The sequence below is a fragment of the Zophobas morio genome, unplaced genomic scaffold (genome assembly GCF_036711695.1).
Source record: "Zophobas morio isolate AGI-343-1 ecotype UQ-CSIRO unplaced genomic scaffold, CSIRO_AGI_Zmor_V1 ptg000012l, whole genome shotgun sequence".
Classification (NCBI taxonomy): Eukaryota; Metazoa; Arthropoda; class Insecta; order Coleoptera; family Tenebrionidae; genus Zophobas; species Zophobas morio.
In genome coordinates this window covers 4,335,562-4,352,494 of record NW_026972117.1, presented here as the reverse complement: position 1 = coordinate 4,352,494, position 16,933 = coordinate 4,335,562, and the positions used below count along the sequence as shown (strand labels likewise).

Sequence of the window (16,933 nt, the reverse complement as noted above, 5' to 3'; positions counted from 1 at the left end):
CTGAAAATATATAAAATAATAATAGAAACAAAAAATGCAATTTTTATTATAACAACAAAATTTAAAGTCCGTTTACATTTTACTAAATCTAAGTTTAAGGAGATTATTTATTAAAAATTGCTCCATAACAATGTTTATTGTGGTAAGTTTAGAACTATTTATTGTTTAGTATTTTTAAAGGGATTTGTTTGGGCCGAATCTGAAAAATGAAAAATAAATATCCTGAAGCAAAATTTGCTTGTTCAATGTCTAGGTATGTATTGGATTTGTGTCTTTGGCTACCATTAAGTGACAAAATTGGAACATAGTTTATGTCTGAAGCAAGTCAAAATTAGTTACTTTTTTTGTCCAGGATGAAACTGATTTCATAAGCTCCCTCTGTCCCAAATTAAGTGTCTGATTTGGAAATCAGTTTTATTCCAAAATAACAAGTGTCCGATTTCTTTTACGTTTTTTCGACCTTTCCTGACGCCAGAGTACGAAGCAATAGGTGGCCCGTTTCCGTCTGTCTGTCTGTCTGTCTAGACCGATTGTTGTCAAACTTTGTACGTACATTAGGAATATCATGTAAATATTAAAACGCTAACTAAAATTTGGCTCATCGTCCCCACCACCACTGGGATGACGTCATCTCCAAAATTTACAATAGCATTATTTCTGCATTTGTGGTTCATGAATCCGTGTCGAGTCTTTAAGTTTTAACTATTTTTATTAAAACTGGTATAACTTTCAAAAGAATTTAAAAAATATATGTGTTTTTCAGTTTTTGGATACTAAAATGTCGGAAACTAGTTGTTCAGATCAAAACGGTTGCAAACCTTTGGAAAATCCAATCCAAAAAATATGGATCAACTGCCTATTGGCTGGAACAAGATGTTCCCCGAATTAAACAATGTACAATAGAATTGTTTATATAATTCAGCAGGATATATTTTGAAAAACTTAAAAGAAAATTAAAATGTGCTAGATGTTTGAAATTTCTATTAACCGGCATGTTAATTATACCTTTTATAAAACTTACTAGGTTAATAGAAAGAAAACTTTCTAAATTTATGTAAACATTTACCCAAAATTTTGACTTTCTAAAACTTTGCAAATATTGTGTATTAAATTATCCTAATGCAAGCAAACTTTATTTTCCTTCGTCATGTTATAATAATAGTGTAAAACACAATATAATCAATGTTTTGCTTATACAAGGTTGGTAATTGTAATGATAGTGCCAGACTTGTTAGATATTTGATAATAGACAAAAAAAAAAAAACAAAGAGGAGACCAAAAAAATTCCAAAAACAACAAATATTATCTATGTATAAAAAAGACGCCAAAATAAGAAGGAATTTCTTTGTGGCTTTTTTTGTGTCGCATTTTTTTGTAACATTTTTGTTATCTTTTTGCGTTGATTATAACAGGAAAATTGACACAATTTTTCGAATTGAGTTGCTCGAGTTTTCAATTTTTTCATTTTTCAGTTTTTCGAAAAAAACGACAAAGTACAAACAAAGTATTACGTAAGACAAGGGGCAAAATATAAGGCCCGCCCACCCGCCCTATCTCAATTGTGATGATTTTTTCATTCCTAATCAGACCGAGGAGCGAAGTTTAATTGTAAAATCAAAATTTTTCTAGAAAATTGTATCCTTTTAAAAACATATTTCATATCGTAATTTCTAGAAATGCGCCCACGATGAATAAGAAATTCATCACAATTGAGAAGGGGTGGGTGGGTGGGGCTTATATTTTGCCCATTTTTTCTTAATACACGAAGTCTTTTTTTTCAAGAAGAAAATGAAAACATGTTAACTATCATCCTGTTATTGAAATAAAACTCTATATTAAAAAAAATTAAGTTTAAACAAAAAAAAAAACGACTACCTATACTAAGAAAAAGGGCAAAATATAAGGCCCGCCCACCCGCCCTATCTCAATTGTGATGATTTTTTCATTCCTAATCAGACCGAGGGGCGAAGTTTAATTGTAAAATTAAAATTTTTCTAGAAAATTGCACCCTTTTAAAAACATATTTCATATAGTAATTTCTAGAAATGAGTCCACGATGAATAAGAAATTCATCACAATTGAGAAGGGGTGGGTGGGTGGGGCCTATATTTTGTCCGTTTTTTCATAATACACGAAGTCTTTTTTTTTTCAACAAGAAACTGAAAACATGTTAACTATCATCCTGTTATTGAAATAAAACTCTATATTAAAAAAAATAAAGTTTAAACAAGAAAAAACGACTACCTATACTAAGAAAAAGGGCAAAATATAAGGCCCGCCCACCCGCCCTATCTCAATTGTGATGATTTTTTCATTCCTAATCAGACCGAGGGGCGAAGTTTAATTGTAAAATTAAAATTTTTCTAGAAAATTGCACCCTTTTAAAAACATATTTCATATAGTAATTTCTAGAAATGAGTCCACGATGAATAAGAAATTCATCACAATTGAGAAGGGGTGGGTGGGTGGGGCTTATATTTTACCCATTTTTTCATAATACACGAAGTCTTTTTTTTTTCAACAAGAAACTGAAAACATGTTAACTATCATCCTGTTATTGAAATAAAACTCTATATTAAAAAAAATAAAGTTTAAACAAGAAAAAACGACTACCTATACTAAGAAAAAGGGCAAAATATAAGGCCCGCCCACCCGCCCTATCTCAATTGTGATGATTTTTTCATTCCTAATCAGACCGAGGGGCGAAGTTTAATTGTAAAATCAAAATTTTTCTAGAAAATTGTATCCTTTTAAAACATATTTCATATCGTAATTTCTAGAAATAAGTCCACGATGAATAAAAAATTCATCACAATTGAGAAGGGGTGGGTGGGTGGGGCTTATATTTTGCCCATTTTTTCTTAATATACGAAGTCTTTTTTTTTCAAAAAGAAACGGAAAACATGTTAACTATCATCCTATTATTGAAATAAACCTCTACATTAAAAAAAACAAAGATTAAACCACTCACCCACCCTATCTCTATTCTGGTGATTTTTTCATTCCTAATCAGACCGAGGGGCAGAGTTTAATTGCAACATCAAAATTTTTCTAGAAAATTCTACCCTTTTAAAAACATATTTCATCTCGTAATTTCTAGGAATGAGTTCACGATGCATAAGAAATTCATCACAATTGAGAAGGGATGGGTGGGTGGGGCCTATATTTTGTCCGTTTTTTCTTAAAATACGAAATCTTTTTTTCCCAACAAGAAACTGAAAACATGTTAACTGTAATATTGTTATTGAAACAAAACTCTATAAAAAAACAAAGTTTAAACAAAAAATGACGACTACCTGTTAAGAAAAAGGGCAAAATAGTAGAATTAGGGCATACATATTTAGAAAAAGTGAAACAAAAAATTTGAGTAGAAACTTGAAAAAGCAGTTCGTATTATCGAAGCAGTAAAAGTGTACAAGTGAGCTTTATGTCTGTATAATTTTGATAATTCAGTTCATTGTTTTTGTACCTACAAATTTATTTTGACTTATTTGGAACTATTTAGTGAAATTAGATAAAGACAGCAACTGTTATTGCTGTTTCATAACCGAGCGGCAGTCAGAAAGACAGACAGGAATATATATTGATATATTAGTTTCGACACTCTTTTGAATAATTTTTTAAGTACTCTATTTTGGGACAGAGGAAGTAATTGTTGCGAAACTACAATGTCTTTATATCTTTTATAATTTTAAAACATTTTAGTACAAAAGGACCATTATTTTTTTTTAATTCAGTTGCATTGTTTGGCATTATCTAAATATTTGTATCTAAATAAAGTATGTAGTAAATATTTGGTTATCTACTCTGAGTGATTTTTCATTTATTTGTGTTATTAAATAAGAGTAACTTTTTATTGTAAAAAATTCTTTAAAGGTATATTTATTTATAAAAAAAATAATTGCGTGTTACATAATGATTAATTTTTTTTTAATGAATACTGCTGTAAAATGCGTTTTTTTTTTAATTTAGCAAAATAGTTCCTTCTTGTGTACCTGTAGAGTGGGTGTTTAGCAGCGGAAGCGAACTTCTTACACCACGAAAAATTATTTAGGGGACAACACATTTGAAATATTATTAATAAAACTTGTTCGATACAAGAAAAGTTGTTTTTTTGTATCGATTATCTAGATACATTTCGAAAAAATGAAAAAAATCTGTATCTAGATAATTTTAAAAGTTCTGTCCCCAACACTGACTGCTATTATCCGTTCACGATCTTTATATAGTAGGGTTTGGCCATGAAAATCTAGTGCGTTTGTTGGTATTCGATGCAGAAGAATAATAATTCCCTGGACTTTTTTCGTTAGGTTATGTTTTATTAAATTAAAGGTTAAAAAATATGCCAGAAGCATAAAACTTTACGCTATTTAAAACAGTTATTCGGCTTTTTGTAAGTGTTTATTTCATATGTTTCACTTAAACATTGTTTCCATATGAATGGGGGTTCCACATACGACGATTGTCGCATGCCACATTTAGCATCTCATCTTTAATTCTCAATCATCAGTTCGTTGTGCTCGCCCACTCTTCTTAGAAATGGAAATTTCGACCTTTGTGAACAGCCTATTTCCATCAAAATGACAAATTATCTATGCTGACAAAATTAAAACATTTGTTTGCTTGATTAAAAAATTGCGTTTAATAATTCTGATCTAATAAATGAAGTAGAAAAGTTGCAATCCAGCTCAAAGCAAATGTCAATCAAACTACTGACAGACAAAAAACTAAATCATCAAATCAGTTTATCCAACTTAAGGGGGAACGCTAGACGAGAGACAAGTTTGAATTGGGCGCCTTAAACGCAACCAGCCATTCTTCTTTAAATCTACCTGACGCGCTGGGATAGAGGACTACCGGACGTGAGTCATAAAAGCATCGTAAGCCGATAATGCAGAATAATGATAATTTATGACAGGCGGCCCACAACATACCTTCAGCACAGAATAATCATTTCTCGTATTCTTTTGACATATTACTTTTAATATTCGAGATAATTATTATATTATTCAAACACAATGTAGACACTGTAGAGCAAACAAGGCTTATCAAGCCCGTTCTATTAGTTTCTTCGCCTAAATGTATTATTAATACAAATCGAAAACTTAATAATTGAAAAATTGAAACATTTTAAATGAAAAAAATCGGTAAACCGAAAAATTGAAAAATCTATAAATCGAGAAATTGAACGATCTAAAAATGAAACAATTTAAAAATCGAAGAATTGGAAACCCAAAAAATCTAAACCGAGAACTTGAAAAATCAAATAATCGAGAAATCAAAACATCAAGGAAAACAAAAAAATTAACGGAAAATTTAGAACTTAAAAATTGAAATACCTATCGAAAAATTGAAAAACCGAGAAATCGAAACTTCAAAAAATGGAAAAATTGAAGAACCGAAACATTGCAAAATCTCAGAACTGAAATACTGAAAAACTGATAAATGGAAGGAAAATTGAAAAATCGAAAAAGTGAAAAAATCCAAAACTGAAACATTAAAAAATCCAGAAATCGAAAAATTGAAAAATCACAATTGAAGAAAGAATTGAAAAATCAAGAAATAGAGAAATGGGAAAATCAAAAAATCAGTTAATCGAAAAATTGCAAAATCGAAAAATTTAGAAACCTCAAAAATTGAAAACTGAAAAATAAAAAAAATTAAAAATCGTAAAATTGAAATATCGTAAAGTTAATAAATTGAAAAACTGAAAATTTTTGAAAAAAAAAAGTATCAAAAACTAAAAATTCAAAAAATCGAGAAATTGAACAATCAAAAAATCAAACCATTGAAAGCCCAGTAAGTTGATAAATAGGAAAATTTAAAAACAAAAATTTTAAAAATCCAAGAATTGAACAATAAAAAAAATCCAAGCCTGAAAACTCAGAAAATTGAATGATCGAGATCAAAAAACCTAAAATTTAAATATTCGACAAATTGAAAAATCATGGAACTGAAAAATCGAAAAGTCGAGATAGTGAGAAATCTAAAAACCTAAAACTTTAAAATTAAAATATCGAAAAATTTAAAAACCGAGAAAACACAATCTCAAAAATTTGAAAAATTGAAGAAACGAAATATTGCAAAATTCCAAAGCTGAAATATTGAAAAACCTAAAAATGGAAGGAAAATTAAAGAATCGAAACAGTGAAAAAATCCCAAACTGAAACATTGAAAAATTGAGAAATGGAAAAATGGGAAAATCAAAAAAAGTGGTCTAAAGAGTTTAGAGAGTACTTCCCTCGCTATCGGAAACGTGACGACTGCATGCCTATTATGTTTTTTTTTCACAGCATTCGCTTTTGTAGTTCCTGATTAAATCAATAAAATAAATTTGCGCATTCATTAAATTTTTTGAGTCACCCTGTATATCCGAATCCAAAAAATATGAATGGAATGATAAATCACAAGAAGAGACTTCAGCAAAATTTTGAGGTGACGTCATCAATTTTTTAGAGGGGATAAGTAAATATATTGTGATTAAAACGGTCCTGGTTTAATAATAAAAAAATATTGTTCGTCTATAAAACAACGTCGTAAAAAAAATTACGTATGCTGGTCCCGACTGCGATTATGGTTTAAATATTTTTTAGAAAATCCTGTCATGGATGTAGAAACATTTGTGACAGCCAAAGAGGTTTTTTTGAGAAAATTATCTTTGAATTTAGACCAAATTGAAATAGACACTAGGCAACAGGCACATTTGGGCAAAAGAAAGAGAAATTAGGGTTACGGCTTCAAATTTTGGACGTATTTACAAACTTAGACCGACTACAGCAATAGCTAAAACTGTGGAGTCTCTGTTGTACAGTACATTTAGAGGTAAAATCATACATACTATGGAAAACAAAGTGAGGAAAAAGCTGTCAAGTGTTTTGAAAGAAATAAAAATATAAAAACTGAACGGTGTGGCTTGTTTATTTCAAAACAATTTCCTTACTTGGCTGCTAGTCCAGATAGGGTTCTAGAATCTAGAGGATAGGAGTGCATTAGTCGAAATTAAATGCCCTTCAAAATCGCAAGATTTGTCTCCCAAAGAAGCGGTTAGAAAAAAAATAATCAAATTTTGTACATTGACAGACAGAATTGAAACTAAAAAAAAAATCATGATTACTACTTTCAAGTCCAGGGACAAATGCTTGTTACGGGTATTTCACAAGTTTATTTTGTTGTATGGACACCCAAAGGAATAAATATAGAAAAAATGTATAAAGACGAAGAAATATATGTAAAAAGATGGCAGATAAACTTGGCAGATTTTACTTTGGCGCATTATTGCCCGAAATAATTGATTCAAAAAGAAAGAGGAACCTGCCTTTGCACGAGATTTTTTAAAAATAAATAAAATTTGTTTCTATTTTTTTATGCACTTTAATAATTTATTACGAGTACATTTTTCATCACCAAGACTTGCATATTTTTATTATAAATATATTTTGAAAATGATATTTCGGCAAATGAAAACATATACGAACACTGTTTTCAGGTAAACAATGAAGGGAGAAGTTACTGGGCGTAGGGCTTTTTTAAAATACCTCTTTTCTGGGATAAGTAGTAGATACACTTAGCTATACTTATACGTGTTAAACAAAAGCTGTATTTTATATATTTTTTATTATTATTATAAATATGTTTATTAGTTTTATTAATTAACAAAGCAAAATATATATTAACAATAATATTACAATGAATTTTTAGTAATCATGTGTATTGAATTCAGGATCCTGAGTGGAGTAAAAATATTATAGTTCCCAGTTTTAATTCGGTTTTATGATAATACCTCATTGCGTAAAAGTTATTTTCCTTAACAATAGATTACTGCGGCCAGTCCTGGCGGCTTGTTATAAAACTGAGTTCCTTGCCATAAATTAGAAAAATCAGCCGAGAACTCTAACAATCAGCTTATGGTAAAGCAGGCGATAAGGGTTTTACCTGGAAAGTCGTTTCCGTAAATTTTAGTGGCCCTCCTGTCGGCAAAGTACTGAACTAACTGCTCAAATTCTGTCGAATTGATACCCATTTTTTTTCAATAATTGTTAGTTTTTGTTAAAAACTCTGCTAACCAATAGATCATTAATTTTCCTCTGATATTCCTGTTAAAATTATTCGACGTATTTTGCATTAATTTGTGGTATATTTTGATTTTAATAAACACATTATTATTTAAACAAATTGTACCACTAACAAACATTTAATGAGTCTGCGCCCTGTAAAAAGTGATGTTTTATCCATGTGCGAATTTTCAAGCGATTCTATGATGGTTATGACTCAAAAAACTTGAAAAGAAAACATACAATGGTGCTTTTTTACGATATTTCTCAGCCATATTTTTTTAGTTGATTGAACTGGTCTCTGCGCTCTAGACTATGAAAAAAGCTGCAGTTTGATGTATGATACATCTATATTAATATCATTTTTTTCATACAAAAAACCAAAAAAAAATATCAAAGCCTATTTTACTATATAAAGATCGGATACGACTGTAACCGACAACGACCGAGTGGTTACGGCGCTTCTTAACTCAAGAACCCATACAACGTTGATCTTCTGCTACTTAAAAAAAACTAGAAGTATGTGACCAAAAATTGGCCACGACAGGGAGTGGGTGAATATATTTTCAAATAAGACATAGAAAAAAAAACAAATTTATATTATAAATTTACAAGCGTAGAATTTGTGTACAGACAGACGGTATATAGTATACCTGCAGTAAATGAATTTTGTATCTACAAGATTGACAAAAAGTAGAGTTATCAAATTCACTGGCCTCGTAAAGCTTGGAAATATGCACTATGAATACAATGTAAAAAGAGGAGACACCGGTAATATTTGAAAGTAGAAAAAGTAACAAATACAGTTCTTGTTATCTCCAGAGAACACTAGTATAAAACAAAAACAACAATAACACAACAATACTCTGCCAATGCATATTTTCAAACAGGCGTTACTTTCTGTTTGCAACTTGGGTATTTACAATAATCGTAAGACGTGTAATACACATGTAATTAGAGGATCACCGATAAAGGCTCGTTACATACGCCAGTGCCCGTCCACTGCCATACGTAAGAATTCGTGATATCCTAAAACCCTCCACACAAATTTATCACAATCTCCTAAACCTCAAACTCCGCTACTCCGCCGTCAATAAATAAATTCAGTTCGATGTGCATCATTATCTTACAAGTAACATTACGATAGACATAAAAATTTAACTATGATAACCCAAATCCAATATATATTTGAACATTTAGCATACATACATATTAGTCGAATTGCTCGAGAAGCCCGCCCCGCCGCAGCCCGGCGGCGGCGGCCCGTCGTCCCTGTTCTGCTTGCCCCCGTACGCCTTCGCCGGCCGCCGCCGCTTCTCCAGCTCGAACTCCGAGTGGTCGTTGTTGATGACCACCTGGAGGCGCGGCGCCAGCAGCGTCCGCGGCAGCGCCTCGGGGTCCGAGCAGTCCTGCCGGCTGTAGAACAGGATGTAGGGCGTCTCGGGCGGCTTCAGGCTGCAGAGCTCCTCCGACATAGTCCGCATGACCGAGCAATCGTTGAACTTGAACCACTCGTCGCCGTCCCTCGCGAAGGTGTAGTAGTGGCCCGAGTCCACGCTGGAGCCGCAGTGCACCACCGCGGCGTACAGCTCGTACTCGCCGGAGTCGAGCCGCACGTGATTGTCGAGTTTGACGCTCTGGAGCAGCTTCGTGCGCTGCTGGGAGGCCTGGTCGTACCGGAAGTGCTTCAGGGTGAGGATGAGCCGAGGCGGCGCCTCCTCGATGCAGGTGACGCGCTCGCCGTCGGTGAGACAGTCGCACACCTCGCAGTGGTACTGGTTGTCGCCGCTGAGCTTCTCGGGCTGGAGGTAGTAGTCGAGGAGGGTCTGCACGGACTGGTTGGCCGAGTTGTTCGGGAAGGAGAGCTGCAGCTCCCAGAAGTTGTCCACGCGTTCGCTCTTGGTGTCGCACTCGCCGCACCGGGAGGCGGACACGGTGCGCCCGCCGAAGGCCGTCTGGACGATGGTGTTGTAGGATTGATCTAAAAACAAAGCGGGTTTACTTATACAAATTTAATAAATGTTTCTAGAAATATTTGAAAACTTTTATTGCTTTTGCAGTCCAAATTCTACCCTCCACTAAAAAAGTAAAAAGAAGTCGGAAAAAAAAATTCTTGAAACTATTAAACTTCAAAATTAAAGAACCATCGAGCTTATCCATCATTTTTCGAACACCGATATACAAAATGACATAAACATAAAACAAATACAAAGTACAGTGGTTCTACAAATATTTGAAAATAAAGTTAATTTCTTTTATTGTTCTCACAATGGGAATAAATCATGTCCCACTGTGAGAACAATAAAAGAAATGAACTCTATTTTCAAATATTTCTAAGACCACTCTACAATTGTTTATAAACTATGTAGGCACGGTCCTGGTAGCGAACCCCGAAAGAGCAGATATTCAGGTACTTTTATGAACAATGGGGCTTATCAAAGACTAATGAGTGATGACACTCACAAAGTGATGAACCCTATTTTCAAATATTTCTGGAAATGGCTACAACATCCGTTTAAAAAATAAGAGGTGTACAATAAAAAATATACTTGGAACAAGCGGTGAAAATTCAACTGTTTACGCTATAGTACGTCCGCCCGTCCTTCCGTCCGTCCGTCTGTTTGTCTGTCTGTCTACAAGTCTGTCCGGATTCTTACAAGACAGATAATTTCCGAAATTATCATCAAATTTTTGTCATCTCCAAATTATGCAGTAAACGTACGTACTCCCCCATTTTGGTTTATGAATCCGTGTTAAATTTTAAGTAACAGTCCTGAACTTGTGGTTTATGAAGCCTTGTTGAATTTTTATCCTATACATCGAGATTTTTGGAAAAAACAGAAATTGTAGACAACAATTTTTCGATTTCTCGATTCTTCAACTTCCGATTTCTCAATTTTTCGATATTTTAGTCTTGGAATTTTTCAGTTTGTTTTTTCTTCAATTTTTCGATTTTTCAATTTGCCGAGTTTCTATTTTCAATTACTCAATTTTTCGATGTCGGTGTTGAAGTTTTTCAATTATTCGATTCTTCAAATTTTCGACTTCTCAAATAATCGATTTTTGATTTTTCCATTTTTTGATTTCTCCACTTTTCAATTTTTCGATGTTTAAGTTGTGTTTTTTTTAATGGAATTTTAGATTTTTCGAATTTTTAAATTTTCGATTTTTCGGTTTTCCAGTTTTTCGATTATTCAATTTTACGATTTATCGAGATTTCGATGTTTCGATTTTTCCTTTTTTTTATTTTAAATTTTTAAAATTTTATAATTCTAGATTTTTCTATCTTGGCCATTTCGATTTTTCAACTTCTCGATTTTCCGATTTGTGGATGTTCCAGTTTTTGAATTTTCCAGTTTCATCGATTTTTCAGTTTTTCAATGTTCAATTTTTTCAATTTTAAAATTTTGGATTTTTGAATTTTTCGATTTTTTACTGCTCCGATTCCCTGACTTTTCAATGTTTCGAGTTTTTAGTTATTCAATTGTTCAATTTTTCGATTTCTAAATTTTTCGATTTTTCAGGTTTTCGACTTTTCAAATTCTCGATTTTCGATGTTCAAATTTTGGGATTTTTTTCCAATTTTTCGACATTTCGATTTTTTGCTTCTTCGATTTTTAAATTTTAGATTTTTTTGTTTTAAATTTTTCAATTTTTAAGTTTTCGATTTTTCGATTTTAGCCATTTCGATTACCCAACTTTTCGATTTTTTCCCAATTTTTCCTCACTTCAGCTTTGAAATTTTTCAGTTTTTCATCGTTCAATTTTCCGATTTCTTAATTTTTCAGTTCTTCGATATTCTATTTTTTAATTTTTCAAATTTTTAAATTTTCGATTTTTTAGTTTTTGATGTTTCGATTTCTCGATCTTTAGATTTACGACTTCTTGGTGTTAGATTTTTCGGCCTTTCAGTTTTCTATTTTCTTTAATTTTTAAATTTGCGATTTCTCAATTTTTCAATTTCTCGACTTTTCGATTTCCCGATTTTTCGATTTTTCAATTTTTTAGTTCTTCGATAGTCTTTCAATTTTTCGGATATGTAAATTTTCGATTTTTCGGTTTTTTGATGTTTCGATTTCTCGATCTTTAGATTTTTTGAGTTCTCGGTTTTAGATTTTTCGGTATTTCAGTTTTTCGATTTTCCAATTTTTCCATTTACCGATTTTCCGATTTTTCAATTTTGTTTTTTTTTTCAAAATTTTCAATTTTTAAATGTTCGATTTTGGCCTATTTCTATTTCTTAATTTTTAGATTTTTCGACTTCTCGAAACTCAGATTTTTCGATGGTTTGATGTTTCGATTTCTCGATATTTCAGTTGTTGAATTCTTCGATATTTCAATTTCTCCGTTTTTGAGCTTTCGGCTTTTCGATTTTCCAATTCTCTGAGTTTTCAAATTTTAAATTTTTGATTTTTGAATTTTTCGATTTTTTACTATTTCGATTTTTCGACTTTTCGATGATTCTAGTTTCAGTTATTCAATTCTTCAATTTTCTGATTTTTTAATTTTTCGATGTTTCAGTTTCAGTGTTGGGATTCTTTGGGATTTTTTTCTTCAATTTTTCGACTTTTCGATTTCTCGATTTTTTTTATTTCTTCGATTTTTAAATTTTAGATTTTTCGAAGTTTTAAAATTGCACTTTTTCATTTTTTTGATGATCTGGATCTTTAGATTTCTGGACTTCTCGCTTTTAGATTTTTCGGTTTTTCGATTTATCGAGATTTCGATTTTTTGATTTAAAATTTTTCAATTTAACAGTTTCAAAATTTTCGATTTTGGTCATTTCGATTTCTCAACTTTCGATTTTTCGACTTCTCGATGTTTCAGTTTTTGAATTTTTCTATATTTCGATTTTCCAATTTTTTGTCATTTCAGGTTTGAAATTTTTCAATTTCCCTATTTTTCAGTTTTTCGATATTTAATTTTCCGATTTTTCATTTCTTTAATTTTCTGATATTTTTCAATTTTAAATTTATGGATTTTCCGATTTCTCACTTTTTCAGTTCTTCGATATTGTTATTTTCAATTTTTCAAATTTTTTAATTTTCGACGTTTCAGTTTTTGAATTTTTCGATGTGTCTATTTTTTGATTTCTCGGTTTTTCGACTTAATTTTCTGTTGTTTTAATTTTTCAATCTTTCAGTTCTTGGATATTGTCTTCCAGTTTTTCGAATTTTTAAATTTTCGATTTTTCGGTTTTTAGATGTTTCAATATCTCTATCTTTAGATTTTTCGACTTCTCTATTTCAGTTTTTCAATTTTTAAATTTTCGATTTTGGCCTATTTCGATTTCTCAGTTTTTCCACTTCTGGACTTTTCGATTTCCTGGTTTCGCTATCTTCTGATGTTTCGACGTTTCAGTTTTTGAATTTGTCGATGTTTCAATTTTCCAGTTTTTAGATTTTTCGGCTTTTCAATTTTCTAATTTTTCGATTTCCCAATTTTTCGTCATATCAGTTTTGTAATTTTTCAATTTCTCAATTTTTCAGTTTTTCGATATTCAATTTTCCGATTTTTCGATTTTTAGATTTTTCAGTTCTTCGATATTTTAATTTTTTAGTTTTTCATTTTTAAATTTTTTTAAATTTTCGATTTTTCGGTTTTTAGATGTTTCAATATCTCGATCTTTAGATTTTTCGACTTCTCTATTTCAGTTTTTCGATTTTCCAATTTTTCCATTTTCCGATTTTTCAATTTTCTCTTTTTTTTCAATTTTTAAATTTTCGATTTTGGCCTATTTCGGTTTCTCAATCTTTCGACTTCTCGACTTTTCGATTTCCCCATTTCTTGATCTTTTAATGTTTCGAAGTATCAGTTTTTGAATTTTTCAATGATTCAATTTTTCAGTTTTTAGATTTCTCGGATTTTCAATTTTCTAATTTTTCGATTTCTCTATTTTTCACTTTTTCGATATTCAATTTTCCGATTTTTCAAATTTTAAATTTTGGATTATTGAATTTTTCGATTTTTTACTCTTCCGGCTTCTCGATTTTTCAATTTTTCGTTTCTTTAATTTTCTGATATTTTTCAATTTTAAATTTTAGATTTTTCGATTTCTCACTTTTTCAGTTCTTCGATATTCTTATTTTCAATTTTTCCATTTTTTTAATTTTCGACGTTTCAGTTTTTGAATTTTTTGATGTTTCTATTTCTTGATTTCTCGGTTTTTCGACTTAATTTTATGATATTTTAATTTTTCACTTCTTCGATATTCTATCTTCCAATTTTTCGAATTTTTAAATTTTCGGTTTTTAGATGTTCCAATATCTCGATCTTTAGATTTTTCGACTTCTCTATTTCAGTTTTTCGATTTTCCAATTTTTCCATTTCCCGGTTTTCCAATTTTTCAAAATTTTTTTTTTTTCAATTTTTAATTTTTCGATTTTGGCCTATTTCGATTTCTCAATTTTTCGACTTCTCGGCTTTTCGATTTCCCGATTTCTCGATCTTTTGATGTTTCGACGTTTCAGTCTTTGAAGTTTTCGATGTTTCGATTTTTGAATTTTTCGATTTTGCGATTCCCAATTTTTCGTCATATCAGTTTTGGAAATTTTTAATGTCTCGATTTTTCAGTTTTTCGATATTTAATTTTCCGATTTTTTGTCAATTTTTCCAGTTTTTAATGTTCCGATTTTTCGATTTTTCAGTTCTTCGATATTTTTAAATTTGACGATTTTCTGATGTTTCGATTTCGTGCCACCTCAGTTTTTCGATTTTAAAAATTTTTCGACATTTCGATTTTTAAATTTCTCGATTTTTCAATTTTGGGAATTTTTCAATTTCCAGACCATTTTTCCATATTTTAATCTTTAGATTTTTTGATGATCCGATTTTTCGAAAAGCATTTTTCCCCGTATTTTCTAGACGAGTATTTTTTACGCAACTGGTTTCACTTCAGAGGCGAGGGAAGTTCTATCGAAATAACCTTTGACCAATTTTTTTGAGTGCAAAGTCACGTTAAAAACTGACGCATATTAAAAGTCAAATGTCAATTATCTGTCAACCCGACTATATTTAAGGTAGTAATGATGAAACCCTCCATACTCGAAAGTATATTCGGTTGCCTAATTAGTCTCCGCCAATAATTACCCTGTCATAAATAAACGCCAAATAATAATTCCAAAGCCTGCTCCAAATATATTTTTTATTGTACAACCGTTACAATATCAACAAAATTGAGGAAATTTTCCCATCATCAAGGAAAAACTTATTTATTATGCAAAGTGTAAATGGCAAAATTGTTATAACATTTTATTCTAAAGTTGAATCCACCAAATAGTGAACATTGATAGAAGAAAGCGTTGCGAAAAACATACTACTGTGTATAAATGGCATTTGATAAAATTGTAGAAAAGCGTTAATTTTATTATAAGAGAAAATGAGGTTAGGTTGTACCATTCCGGGTTGTCATCCAATAAATTTTAAGTTTATTGCAGACATACTTCATAATATTTACAAAATATCAACGCCGACTTGATGATTATTTTTTCAAATGAAATTAAATTAATTAAATATTATTTGCTGTTGCTTATTTTTATCACCATTTTATTAAACGCTACTTAAATTTGTTTTGTAATTTTTTAACATCTTTTGTGTTTTGCTCATTTAATCATCTAGCAACACTAGTTATGTTATATATCATTATCAGAACGAGGCGGCAAATGCTCAAAATTTCAAAGCCAACTTGACGGATAATATGCAACATCGTACATTGAAGAAAATAAATATTTGCAAGAGTTTCAAATTTTCCTGCTTCAGCTCAAAAATTCGTACAAATAATACAAACCATGGGGTGTGACGTCATCAGAATAGAGGACACGTGTGGCGTTGTGGAGTGCAACCTCGGAATGTGTTCTCGGATGAAAAGGGGATCCTATTTATTTAATATTCGGTTAACTGAGATCACATTTGGAAAAAAACAAAATTTACAATCACCATAAATAACCAAATCAGCTGACCTGACTCGACCGGACAATAATAAATACTAAATCTAATGACTCCGTCTACTACAGTACAAAGAAATAGAAATAGTTCAATCTGCTCAAAACCATGTTGAAAATAATAAGCCGAAAATAACTCCCTTGGCTTGTTAATTATCACACTAAAAAATCATCCACGAGTTCTGGATCGTAAACTGTCACAACTTCCACCTGCCGTTTCACTTATGACTGTACTTGCGTGTGTAAGATTGTCGGCATTTAATTATTTTTATAAAGAGAAAAAGACTTAAAGCGGAACATAATTTAAATATAACTTTAAAGCTGGCAAGTACTGTTTATTCGGTAGCCAAGTCTAATCATCACACCAAACCTACGTCACCCACTATTCCTTCCTGCAACAGTCATCATCGCTTCGATAAATCATTATCACAAGGCGAAAATAACGCAGATCCATGCATCCGACCTCGTGCAACACCGTTGATTCGCGCCGTATATTTTTATCTGACAGATTTGTGGTAAACGAAATCTTCCACTGGTTGCATTGTTTACTCAAAACTTCGTAAAACTTCCACTAGTGGCACTTAAAATGTATTTTATAAATGTCAGGGTCGTGCAAAGTATTAATAGTTAAAGGTAAAGTTCAAAATAATGAGGCGGCAGTAGCCAAAAGATACACCTGGCACGGCTTACAATGTCGCCAAGGTGGCAACAATTAGTCATTGAACTCGGATTTTACTCGGAAACGTTTTTAGCTTGTAGTGAAGTTTGGAATTAATTTTAAATTCTGCAAGTGTTTACTATTTTTTCTATTTAATGAAGATGACCATGTTCAAATTAGTACTGCAAACAAAATTTCATAACTGAACTGTCCTTTCGTAATTTCAAGAGATGACGCCATCAGTTTCTGTAATACCAAAATTTGCAAGAATTCATACAACCTGT

General features: G+C 31.3%; 1 protein-coding gene across 3 annotated transcripts in view; it reads right to left on the bottom strand.

Moving 5' to 3' along the window:
* Positions 1-24: 24 nt before the first annotated feature.
* LOC135127662 (ubiquitin carboxyl-terminal hydrolase 35) overlaps positions 25-16,933 on the bottom strand; it is a 28,890-nt gene continuing 11,981 nt past the window's right edge. For 2 of the 3 annotated variants that reach the window (XM_064054191.1, XM_064054190.1), the window contains exons 3-5: positions 15,838-15,924; positions 9,261-10,032; positions 25-199 (exon numbers count right to left, since the gene is read on the bottom strand). In XM_064054191.1, coding sequence (XP_063910261.1) covers positions 175-199; positions 9,261-10,032; positions 15,838-15,924 — 884 coding nt within the window. In that variant the 3' untranslated portion in view covers positions 25-174. The remainder of the gene's footprint in view (positions 200-9,260; positions 10,033-15,837; positions 15,925-16,933) is intronic. The other variant, XM_064054192.1, reaches the window with a different exon arrangement.